The sequence below is a fragment of the Sebastes fasciatus genome, chromosome 17 (genome assembly GCF_043250625.1).
Source record: "Sebastes fasciatus isolate fSebFas1 chromosome 17, fSebFas1.pri, whole genome shotgun sequence".
NCBI lineage: Eukaryota > Metazoa > Chordata > Actinopteri > Perciformes > Sebastidae > Sebastes > Sebastes fasciatus.
Genome location: NC_133811.1, coordinates 32,000,695 through 32,012,788, shown reverse-complemented (window position 1 = coordinate 32,012,788; position 12,094 = coordinate 32,000,695). Strand labels below are relative to the sequence as shown.

The following is a 12,094-nucleotide window of genomic DNA, read 5'->3' as shown; positions in this document are numbered from 1 at the left end:
TATTATCATCTACTTATTTATTTATTTTATTGTGTTTTTTTTATTATTTTAAGTTGGTTTTGTTTCATTTCTGTTGTCCTTGTATGTTTGTCACAGCTCTTTGTTTATGTTTTCGCTACGCTTCTTTTGCATGTAAATGTTTTTGATGTTTTCTGCTGTTACTATGGATACTGACATTTTGAAATAAAAAAAATAAAAAATAAAAAATGTCTCCTCTTCCTCCTTTTTTTATTTTTATTTGTTTTTATTTAATGTCTAGTACCACCAACATTACTTCACACATCAATGATCTCTTCCTGAATATACCTATTTTTTAAGTGTACATATACAATAATCTACAGTAGCAGAGAGGGTAAGAAAAAAAATCAAAAAATCAAAAATCAATCAAATCAGGATCGCATTTAGCTGCACACAATGTCTAAATAATGAGGTAAAAAATAAAATTAATAAATAAGTTATGAATTTACATACATACCTGCATATACACACAAATATATATATATAAATATATATATATATATACACATATACACATACATACTGTACATATCCATACAAACACATGTGTACATACATAATCATAACATATTCCCCTAAGAAGAACCCTATATATATATATATATATATATATATATATATATATATATTAGTGGTGCCATGTGGAGCACCATGTCAGATTGACAGCAAGCTAATATTGATAAATATTGAAATAGTGAGAGTAATTCTATTAGATAAACAAATACACATGTACATATAATTAAGACATTTATTGAATATTTTTCCCATAAAAATTCAAAAGAACTATGCAAAATCATATTCTGCTTTTTTTTAATGTATTTCTAAGAAACATGTTTTGATGAAACCCTGCTGTTCTGTGATGGGAGTGTGAAACTAGTGGAGACATGTCTGTGAACAGGCTGTATCTCATTATATTAAATACAAAATAAAAGATAGATATTTACATTGTAATCCTGTTATTGGAGAGGATCTGTTATATATATGTAGCTGTCTGCAGTGATGCAGCAGAGATGAAGCATCCTAAAGAACAGTTCTACTGAGATTCACTCAGAATGAAACACAATCACACTTATTGATCCTAAATGTGGAGCAGCAGATCTCTGAAGTCTCTGAAGCCCAGCAGCAACAGCAGGTTCAGGTTCAGGTTCAGGTGGGTGTGCCTCTTCATCCTGCAGCGTCACCACGGTGGAGCATATATAAACCAGAGCTCAGGTGAGTCTCTCATCCATCAGGTGTAGCACCGTCACAGACAGCAGCTCTCAGGTGTAACGGTCTCAGGTGTAACCAGGTGCAGTCATGCATCCTTCCAGCGGACTCCAGCTCCTCTTTGCTCTCCTGTTGCTGCTGAACCGGAGCAGCTCATCTGTTCATAACGACGCCACCGAGTCAGACCCCATCCAGCCGGTTCCGGTCCAAGAGACCCAGGAGGAGCCGGTCGAGGAGGACTCGAACCAGGCGAGGAGCGGCGGGAGGCGGCCGGCTGAGGCTGCGAGGAACGGTGAGTCCAGTTACAGTTACACTAACAGTTACAGTTCCAGTTCCAGTTCCATGGTTCTAACGTTCCTGTTGGTCTGGTTCAGTCAGACTGAGTGAACACATGATGATGAGGATTTATTTATCTGGTTGTTTTAATTAATAAAAGTTTACTACATTTCAATTTTTTTAAATAACCACATGTCAGACAGATGATTAGTAAACATTCAGCATCTCTGCTCCTGTAAGGTGACCTACAGGTGACCTACAGGTGACCTACAGGTGACCTACAGCATCACAGGTATCATCTGAGAGACAGAGAGAGGGAGAGAGCTGTGAGTAGTAATGTATGGCTTCCTAGGCTGCATATTGATGAAGAAGGAAAGAAAGAAAAGAGAGGATCTCTTGGGATGTGTTGGCTTTGAGAGACAGACAGGATATCTAGTTAATAAACACTGTGACACAATCTTCCAACAGCTCATAGGAGCTACAGTATATTGTTCAGAATCACAGCGCTGCAGCAGAGGGATCATCAGGTGAACACACACAGGTGTAAAGCTCCATTGTCCATTCAGACAGTTCTGTGGCCTTCAGGATATATTGACCTTTGGCCAGCAAGCGAACAAAGAGTTCACAGCTCCTCCCAGGTGCATGCTGGTCCTACCTGCCTATATAACACCTGACATGACCGGGGCATCACAATAATCAAGTCATCAAGTCTGCAGCTAATAAAGGCGTGAGCTGCCTTCTCCAGATCCTGCTGACTGAGTAAAGAGCTTTACTTCAGTCAGAAGACGAAGCTGGAAAAAGCTTGTTTGAACAACGGAGTTAATCTGTTGTTCAAACTATCAAACAGCTGTCAGATGTCACCCCCCCTCCCCAGATGTTTTACAACTGGTTTGAAATAAGAAGCTTGAGACTGCAACATTAGTCATTCACGAAGTATCAAACATAATGCACCTTGATAGTTTATATCATTAGACCCCCAGCTCCTCCGGTCAACAGGTCAACATGTCAACATGTCAACATGTCAACGTGTCCTTGATCAAGACACTGAACCCCAAACTGCTCCTGAAGGCTGAGCCGTCGCTGTGTGAATGAGTGAAGGTTGACATGTAGTGTGAAGAGCTCTGAGTGGTCAGAAGACTAGAAAGGTGCTACTGTATAGAAATGCAGGTCCATTTACCATTCTACCCAGTTTTAACATGCTTTTTACTAAAAATGTGAAATCTCCAGCCGGCGCTGAGACACAGGCGCAGCTGAGACACAGGCGGAGCTCAGACACAGGTGAAGCTGAGACACAGGTGAAGCTGAGACACAGGTGAAGCTGAGACACAGGCGGCGCTCAGACACAGGTGAAGCTGAGACACAGGTGAAGCTGAGACACAGGCGGAGCGGTTTGACTTCATGTAAATTTAGATCAGAGTTAAAGAAAGGAGAGAAGTCAAGCTGTGACATTTCCTAGGAGGTAAAGCTGAACAGTGCCAGTGTGAGCAGATAGTGGAGCACACAGTCCTGTATATATATATATATATATATCTCTAACTCAATGTTCATGTCTCAGGCCCAGACCAGAGCCAGGTGGGCTGCAGGGAGCTGAGGTCCACCAAGTACATCTCCGACGGCCAGTGCACCAGCGTCAACCCCATCAAGGAGCTGGTGTGTGCTGGAGAGTGTCTGCCCATCCACCTGCTGCCCAACTGGATCGGCGGCGGGAGTTACACCGGGAGGCACTGGAGCCGCCGCGACGCCCAGGAGTGGCGTTGCGTCATCGACCGGACCAGGACCCAGCGGATCCGGCTGCAGTGCCAGGACGGCAGCTCCAGGACCTACAAGATCACCGTGGTGACCTCCTGCAAGTGCAAGCGCTACTCCAGACAGCAGAACGACTCGGGACACAAGGACACGTCCGTCCACGGCGGGAAACAGAGGAAGACTCAGAAGAAGGCCGGGACGCCTGAGGACAGAGTCGAGATGCAGTCTGACAACTAACCAGCCACGCCTGTCTTCATCAGGAAGATATGGAGGAGTTAGACGTGTCAAATCATAGCCAAATGTCTCAGAGCCAGGTAGAGGTAGAAGGGTAGCGTAGATTGGTCTCAGAACGTAGATTAGAGTGAAACTGTTTATAGATTACACAGTTCAATAAGAGGAATAGTCTCATGTCTGTGTGTTAAGCACTGATCTGGAGTCAGGACATGGTTAGCCTAGCTTAGCACAAAGGCTGGTAGCAGGGGGAAACTGTTAGCCTCTAAAGCTCACTGATCAACACGGATCATGTTTGTTTCATATGTACACAAACACACATGTAAGAATGTCATAGAAGGAGTTACAGGCTGGAACTATTTCTTGATGAGTAACGCTTTATCCATCCGCCCGGCACACCTGCAGCATGATTGTTGCCAGATACAGTGACGATGCACAATCGCACCATTCATTGTCATATGTGAGCAGCCGTGCAGCAATGCATTCTGGTAGCGTGGCGGCGCGATTCGAGAGACGGAGCGTCACGACGGCCGCTCCTCATTTGCATAAAGTTGAGGTCTAGTCTACTTTATGCAAATCACGGGCGTCCGACGCGACTCGCCGCCTCTCCAAACTCTCTAGAATCTTTTAAAATAAACGTTGATCTAAATAAAGACAGATTCAGCTGCAGGATTATTTCTCTCCTCAGATGTTTTCAGAAACATCTCAGTGAACTATTTTCATGAAATAAGAGAAGAAAGTTTCTAAACGAGTCTCCGTGTTGTTTCTGGTTTGAAAGCTGAGAGCAGCAGCTCACGGAGGGAAAGCGTTCGTCCAATCAGGAGCCCAGTGTGTTGTGTCCAGTGGCAGCCCACCAAGCGTCCAACGCTGAGAAGCCACGCGTCTCCTTGCGATAAAAAACGCCCCGGTGGACACGAACCATCAATCATCACTACGCCCCTCTAGCAGTGTGTGAAGGTGTCAGTATCTGCAGAGAACCTGCAGCGCTCCATAAAGTTCTGCCCAAATACAGTTCGTAACGTCAGCGGAGGTTCTGGTGGCGATAAAGGAGATGTAGGAATATGCAACAGTTTGGTTTGTGTCGGGTTTATTGTGTCACATGTGGCCGGTAGTTTTGCTGTAGAGCATCTTCATGTACAAAATAATAGAAAACAATAACCTATTATATAATTAAAGGCTCATCAGACTTTGGATGTAAAACATAATGTTCCATAAAAGTTTAAATGTGAAGTTAGATGTATAGGACAGAGTGATGCGTAGATGTGTAATATGTGGGTAAAGCTTTCTGGGTTTTTGAGTGAATAGGATGTAATTTATTTTTGTACCAGAACAGTTGAAGTTCTTTTTATTAAATATATTTGTTTGTGTTATTGTCTGAACTAAATAATAATAATAATAACTGATTGTTTACGAGTCGTCATGTTTCTATCAGAGCGCTGCAGGCCTGCCAGACGGCTCACTGCAAACAGGAACTCCTGAACAACAGAGGCATTAGTCGCTGATGAAACTCTCTTTTCAACCTACTTTGTTTTATTGTGAAGGGCAGATCTTCCCCTGCAGGCTTGTGGGCTTCCAGCTGCCGCGGCGGCACGTTAAGACGCTTCATTGTTTCATGTATCCGTTGATGTTTTTCACTCTGAAAGCTGTGGGCTGCGAGGTGGGCTCTGAATAGAATCACCTGCACTGGAGGACAACAGGATGTTGAACTGGTCTAAAGAACTGATGTCAATAATATCCTGTTGGTACAGAACAAGGGAAAGAAGAGGAATGTTGATTAGCAGGTGGGGGGGGGGGGGGGGGGGATATAGTTCAACAGGATGTGTCGGGTTGTTAAAGGTGAAAATAAATACATTTACCCAAATACTCTGGACTCCATGCTTTCATTCTGCCAACATTAAAATGGAAATATTGCAAATAAAACCCACAACATGACATTTAACTACAGGCTAACAGAAGCTGACCCCTCTGATATCACTTTATAAAGTTCTTATTGTTTTCACACATTTACACAAACCAGCAACGTTAGCATTTATCTGAAGTGGTGTTTGTTGAAGTCCAGCTCCTGATCTGATCTGACCTGATCTGATCTGATCTGACCTGACCTGATCTGATCTGATCTGATCTGATCTGATCTGATCTGATCTGATCTGACCTGACGTGACCTGACCTGATCTGATCTGATGTGATCTGATCTGATGTGACCTGACCTGACCTGACCTGACCTGACCTGACCTGACCTGACCTGACTTGACCTGACCTGACCTGATCTGATCTGATCTGACCTGACGTGACCTGACCTGATCTGATCTGATCTGATCTGATCTGATCTGATCTGATCTGATCTGATCTGATCTGATCTGATGTGATCTGATCTGATCTGATCTGATCTGAGCTGATCTGGTCTGATCTGATGTGATCTGATCTGATCTGATCTGACCTGACGTGACCTGACCTGATCTGATCTGATGTGATCTGATCTGATCTGATCTGACCTGACCTGACCTGACCTGACTTGACCTGACCTGATCTGATCTGATCTGATCTGACCTGACGTGATCTGATCTGATCTGACCTGACGTGACCTGACCTGATCTGATCTGATGTGATCTGATCTGATCTGATGTGATCTGATCTGATCTGATGTGATCTGATCTGATCTGATCTGACCTGACCTGACCTGACCTGACTTGACCTGACCTGATCTGATCTGATCTGATCTGACCTGACGTGATCTGATCTGATCTGACCTGACGTGACCTGACCTGATCTGATCTGATGTGATCTGATCTGATCTGATCTGACCTGACCTGACCTGACCTGACTTGACCTGACCTGATCTGATCTGATCTGATCTGATCTGATGTGATCTGATCTGATCTGATGTGATCTGATCTGATCTGATCTGACCTGACCTGACCTGACCTGACTTGACCTGACCTGATCTGATCTGATCTGATCTGACCTGACGTGATCTGATCTGATCTGACCTGACGTGACCTGACCTGATCTGATCTGATGTGATCTGATCTGATCTGATCTGATCTGATCTGATCTGATCTGATCTGATCTGATGTGATCTGATCTGATCTGATCTGAGCTGATCTGGTCTGATCTGATCTGATGTGATCTGATCTGATCTGAGCTGATCTGGTCTGATCTGATCTGATCTGACGTGTGTCTGCTGTTTGGGGCTGGACGTAGTGAACGGTGGGATATAAAGAGATTACAGACACTAAAACTAAAACGCTCCATAAAGCTGAAGGAGAGTGGTTCTCTGTCACATTACAGTCATTTCATCAAATGATAATATAAAAACATTGATTTGTGCTGCTTAAATAAATCAAAGTGAAAGGAAACATTAAAGATTTATATCTGTATACTATATAGGATCTGAATACTGTTTCCACCTCCGTCTGTTGGAAATAAGAATCACTGTTCACCTGCAGACTTCAGGGATAGATCTCCCGTCATGTTCATTCATTCATTTTTATAATGGTTCATTTTTTAATACAAGTTTTTATACAACTGTGGCGAGCTAAGGTTTCCTCTCAGAACCAGTTGGAGTTCAACAGGAAGGTGTGTCACCAAACCAACTCACAGTCTGACCAGATCTACTCGGCGTCACTGATGTAACCGAACCTGAAAGCAGGCGGGTGCAGCATCGTCCTGTCGGGGATTCTTCACAACAATGAGCGGCTTGCTGTACATTATCTCTTACATATTAAGAATCAATAAGCAGAGACTGATGTCTATAAACCTGCTTGGAGGCTTTCCCCAAAGGAACATAAACACATCTTAGAAGAGAGGTCAGCTACAACTAAAGCTATCAGCTGCTCCACCGATCATTAAACCTGATCATGCAATCAGCTACTAAACGCAAAACCTGCCACTTCTTTATGTGGACGTCCGATCAGATCAGTGTTGATGGTAAATGTGGTCGATTGAAGAAGTAACTTCTCCTCAGTGCTGCTCTATCGACCCAGAGAGCCCAGTTCTCCTGCTGCACAATCTGTTGTTCTTCCAGCGTTCGGCGCCAACATTTGACCCGACAGTGACGTAGTTGGATGTGAGGAAGAACTACAGGATGTTTCAGCTTGGACTTCTAGTCTCCACCTCTTGATGAGAAGATGCAGAGGATGTCATGGACGAGGAGGATACATCTGACTGGGATATCTAACGGAGCCAGAGTAAAGACAGCGGAGAGAGGCCGAGGCTGCATTGAGGATAAGGCCGCTGGGGACGCTCCAGGCACAATGCATCCTGGTACATGTAGGCACTGCCGGCACGGCTCCGCAAGGAGAACTCAACTCTCTCTGTCAATATAGCACGTACAGAAGCTTTCAGATTCTGGGTCAGTTTGGGGTCAATTCTGCAACTACTGCACAGAGAGCAGTGTTTCCTATTTCCTTCACAAAGGATCACTACTGCTCTACATATATATATGTATATATATATATATATACATATGTATATATATATATATATATTTATACAAAAGCCTTTCCTTAGTGAAAATGAAATGATGATTGGGCGACTACTTTTTCTTTTTGTCCTGCAACACTGACCCCACACCTGAACCTGGTCTCAGTCAGTCAGTCTGCTTCTCTGCTGATCGAGCGGATCGGTCAGCAGCACACTGAAACTAGTTCACTAGCTAGCCGGCTAGCAGGTATGTTACGGACTAAAGCTAGTGACTTAGTGTGCTATGATTCAACGAAGCGTGCTAACGCCAGATAGCTCAATGAATGAAGCCTGCACGCTCAGATACTGACGGTCGACTAGAAGTCACCATGACTCCCCGCTGGCGTTGCATCAGATATCACACCACACACCAGGCTGGTGCCACACTCATTGATTTGGTTATTGAATATGTGATTGAATTTGCAAATATGATTTCAAATGGCTCTTATAATATACTCAATATTTATGTTTAACTTCTGTTTAAACATCAGTGAAATGAGTTGTTAGGAACATCCTACCACGTAGATCTAGACCGATCTAGACCGATCTAGACCGGAACAAGCGGCCATAAGTAGATAATATAGTGTGACTGCTGGTTACAGCCACACTATATCTCATAAAGCTCCTCTGCCTTAAGTATTAATCTTCCTCTTCCCTATAGTATGAATGCATTTCTGTATTGTATGCATCAAAGCGAGGGCGGGAGCCACATCAAAAGCTGCAGAAATTCATCTTCTGCAAACAAACTAAAGTAAAAAGACCCAAATAGAGTCATACAAAGGTCCATTTAGTTGAGTGTCCTAAGGCCTGCCGCTGTGAAAGGTGCTGTTTCTGTCTACATGTGTGTTCTGCAGTCAATAGCCACCAACAATCAAAGAGAGGTTAATCTCTGTGCTGCAGACACACCTGTTTCTCATTCAGGCAGGACGTTAGTGAAGGATGCCCTCACAGCCACAACGCTCAGGAAACCCTCAGCAGACAAAGACACGCTGTAGTTCACCACCACACGGGGATCACACGCCTTCCCTCGCCACCAGAGCCAGTCATAGAGCTGTTAAAGCAGCACAAACAGGGAGGACAAAGGAGGAGGAAACTAGAAGAAAGAGCTTCATTATGGTCCAGTGCTTTTGGATTGTTTATAATTTACAGATATTGTTTTTCAGGGCAGATTCCTTTCCTCCTTTCTTTGATTTGGAATGAGTTGTAATAAAAGTCTTTAATGGACGCTGTGTAGTGTAGAATGTTTCTGTAGACTTATGAGCAGGATATGAACTAAACTAACCCAGATTGGACCTAAAGCTATTCCTCTACCCAGCCTACTCCTGGCTGATGTCTGGCTGCAGGGAAATCAAATGGACGAAATAAGACTCAGTCTAACTCTGCAACGGGGAAATCTTTACAGAGCCCACATCTTTACCGAGACCTGGCTCCAACATAACATCCATCATCATCAAGCTGTTTCAATCAGGAGAGACTTCATTAAGGCCCTGTTCACACCTGGTATTAACATGCGTCCTCAGTGATCCCTAGTGGACAGCTCTAAAGACAGGTGTGAACACACTCAGGACGCATTGAGGACGCATTGAGATGGGACCTTTCAGACCACATTCAGAGTTCATATGACCTCGTTCTTTTAGCAGTGTGTAGTGAATGTGTCCTGACGTACTTAAAGCTGTCCACTAGTGATCGGATCACTGAGGACGCATGTTAATACCAGGTCTGAACCGGGCCATAGAGTGAACAATAATGTATTTCATAGTTCACTCCACTGAACCATAAACAATACACAGCTTGTACAATGAATTGGCAACCACTTGTTGTGAAGTGAATGCAATGGAATGGCGGAGGGAGAGTGCGACCTCTAGTGGCTGAATGTTATCAATGTTAATGATAGCACCTTTAAGATAATGAATCATTAATGTGTGTCTTTGGGTCAGACAATGAACCCCAGATTGCTCCCCATCTACTGTATGACCTCCAGTTATTATATCACAGATGTTCCACACTTCATCCAGCAAAGGGCGAGGTGCTGCAAGCCAATCAATGTTCCTGGTTACTAGAAATGCCCCAAAACAGCATAAACATGTCTGGGAATACTTAATACTTAATATTAGATTAACTGGTTATACAGTTATTTAAAGGTTAGATTTTCTGAACATGTTGTGGACAGTAGGATCCTTCTTCATAAGCTTGTAATCTTTGTGCTAATCACATGTACAGTAGGGGAGATATATGTTTTTATCTACCATTACATCAGTGCTCATTACGGTGAAGCTCCGCAGTAATAGCTGGTGATGATGGTCCACTACAGGACACATTAAGGATACAGGGTTTCCTGTCCTATTGTTCCATCCCCTGCAGACAGGAGGACACAGAGAGCTGTTTGCTCCTCATCACCAGGTATCAGGTGATAACACAGAATGCTGGAGGAGCATCTGATAGCCTTGTTGCTTCCTTGATGATCTCATCCTTCTGGAAACCTGCATTAGCACCAACACGCTCTTAAATTACAGTTCATATCACTGATAACGCACACAGAGCCTGTTTGTTATGGATCTCTGTTTCTATTTGAAGAGGTGATGAAGAGATCACCTATTCTAAGAGACCCACAGATGGTTAAAGGTAATAACAGGCATAATACGTCTGCTGCGCCTGTGCCCGTCTCCAGCAATGTTACTACGTCTGCTCCGCCTGTGTCCGTCTCCAGCGATGTTACTACGTCTGCTCCGCCTGTGTCCGTCTCCAGCGGTGTTACTACGTCTGCTCCGCCTGTGTCCATCTCCAGCGGTGTTACTACGTCTGCTCCGCCTGTGTCCGTCTCCAGCGGTGTTATTACGTCTGCCCCGCCTGTGTCTGTCTCCAGCGGTGTTACTACGTCTGCTGAGCCTGTGTCCGTCTCCAGCGGTGTTACTACGTCTGCTCCGCCTGTGTCCGTCTCCAGCGGTGTTACTACGTCTGCTCCGCATGTGTCTGTCTCCAGCGGTGTTATTACGTCTGCCCCGCCTGTGTCTGTCTCCAGCGGTGTTACTACGTCTGCTCTGCCTGTGTCCGTCTCCAGCGGTGTTACTACGTCTGCTCCGCCTGTGTCCATCTCCAGCAGTGTTACTACGTCTGCTCCGCCTGTGTCCGTCTCCAGCGGCTGGTTTAACTACAGAGATGCGAGTGACAGCGAGTGACACACCGTACCGCGGGTCTCCACAACGCTTGAAACAGAACTTCTGAGGGCGTTATCAGTCAACTCCCAGCATGCACTGCACTAGTGCTTTATAATGTGTCATGATTATTGTTATAATGCATTATGAATATTATAGAAGTATAATTATACGGTGCTATACGCAGGTTACAAGTATGTTTCTAAGACATTATAGGCGTCATAGAAAGTGTTCCCTGAAGTTCTCCACTGAGCCTCATCGGGCCAAAGCTGAGTGGATGAGCTCACCATCATGATGTATGTGAATGTCCATTATCCAAATCATACAGTAGCCAGACAAAGCGTCCTCTCCACCTTCATCCTGCCGAAGCTTTGCCCCTAAGACCCGAGGTGTCCTCTTACGAGCCTTTCCCAGGACTCCCTGACAATGACTTTCCTCCTCGTCTCCTCGTCTCCTCTTTGATGCCGCTGAAAATAAATCCACTCCAAAAGTGTCCAGCTCACGTCCTTATTGTTACACAGAGGGACTCAAAGTGATCTCCAATTACCCCAAAAAGCTGTGTTTGTCACATCACATCCTGGAGCTGGAGGTATGGATGAGGAGCAGCGGAGAAAAGAGGAACCTGGGGGGGGGGGGGGTTCAAAAGAAGTCATTTGATCTGACGGAGCGTTTGCTAATTTTTACATCTCAGAAACCGGAAATTTGAGATCAAGCCTTTATGTTTGGTCGCTTCCAGAGTGAGTGTGACACGTCGATGAGGGGAGAGGGATAATAGTGTGAACGGGGCATGAGTTGTGACTCCATTGACGATCAGTGTGACAGTAGTCATGCTTGCTGCTTGTGCCGATGAACAAAGTGACAGAGGTCAGTGTTCTCCTGCGGGAGCAGAACAATGCCGACAGGAAGACAGAGCTCTATAGAAATCTAATGCAGCCGTCGCCGAAGGATGTTCTTCATGTGTGAGAACGCGAGGCCGAGGAGAAGCCTCTTATTCGTCCTGTAAT

General features: G+C 44.6%; 2 protein-coding genes across 3 annotated transcripts in view; both read left to right on the top strand.

The window, feature by feature from the left end:
• The window catches only part of LOC141754340 (homeobox protein MOX-2-like), a 258,572-nt gene that overhangs the window by 105,696 nt on the left and 140,782 nt on the right, over positions 1–12,094 (top strand). The gene's annotated exons all lie outside the window — the stretch shown is intronic.
• Positions 812–5,522, top strand: LOC141754346 (sclerostin domain-containing protein 1-like). Of its 2 annotated transcripts, none has more exons than XM_074613347.1 (2): positions 812–1,516; positions 3,056–5,522. In XM_074613347.1, the coding sequence occupies exons 1-2, from the start codon at positions 1,315–1,317 to the stop codon at positions 3,481–3,483; spliced, it is 630 nt and encodes a 209-aa protein (XP_074469448.1). In that variant the 5' UTR covers positions 812–1,314; the 3' UTR covers positions 3,484–5,522. The 2 variants fall into 2 exon arrangements, with proteins under 2 accessions (XP_074469448.1, XP_074469449.1); XM_074613348.1 differs by lacking the exon at positions 812–1,516 and adding an exon at positions 2,242–2,778.

Coding starts and splice junctions, on each gene's coding strand:
- LOC141754346 (XM_074613347.1), top strand. CDS start 1,315: ATGCATCCTTCCAGCGGACTCCAGCTCCTCTTTGCTCTCCTGTTGCTG. Junction 1,517..3,055: donor GGCTGAGGCTGCGAGGAACG/GTGAGTCCAGTT, acceptor TTCATGTCTCAG/GCCCAGACCAGAGCCAGGTG.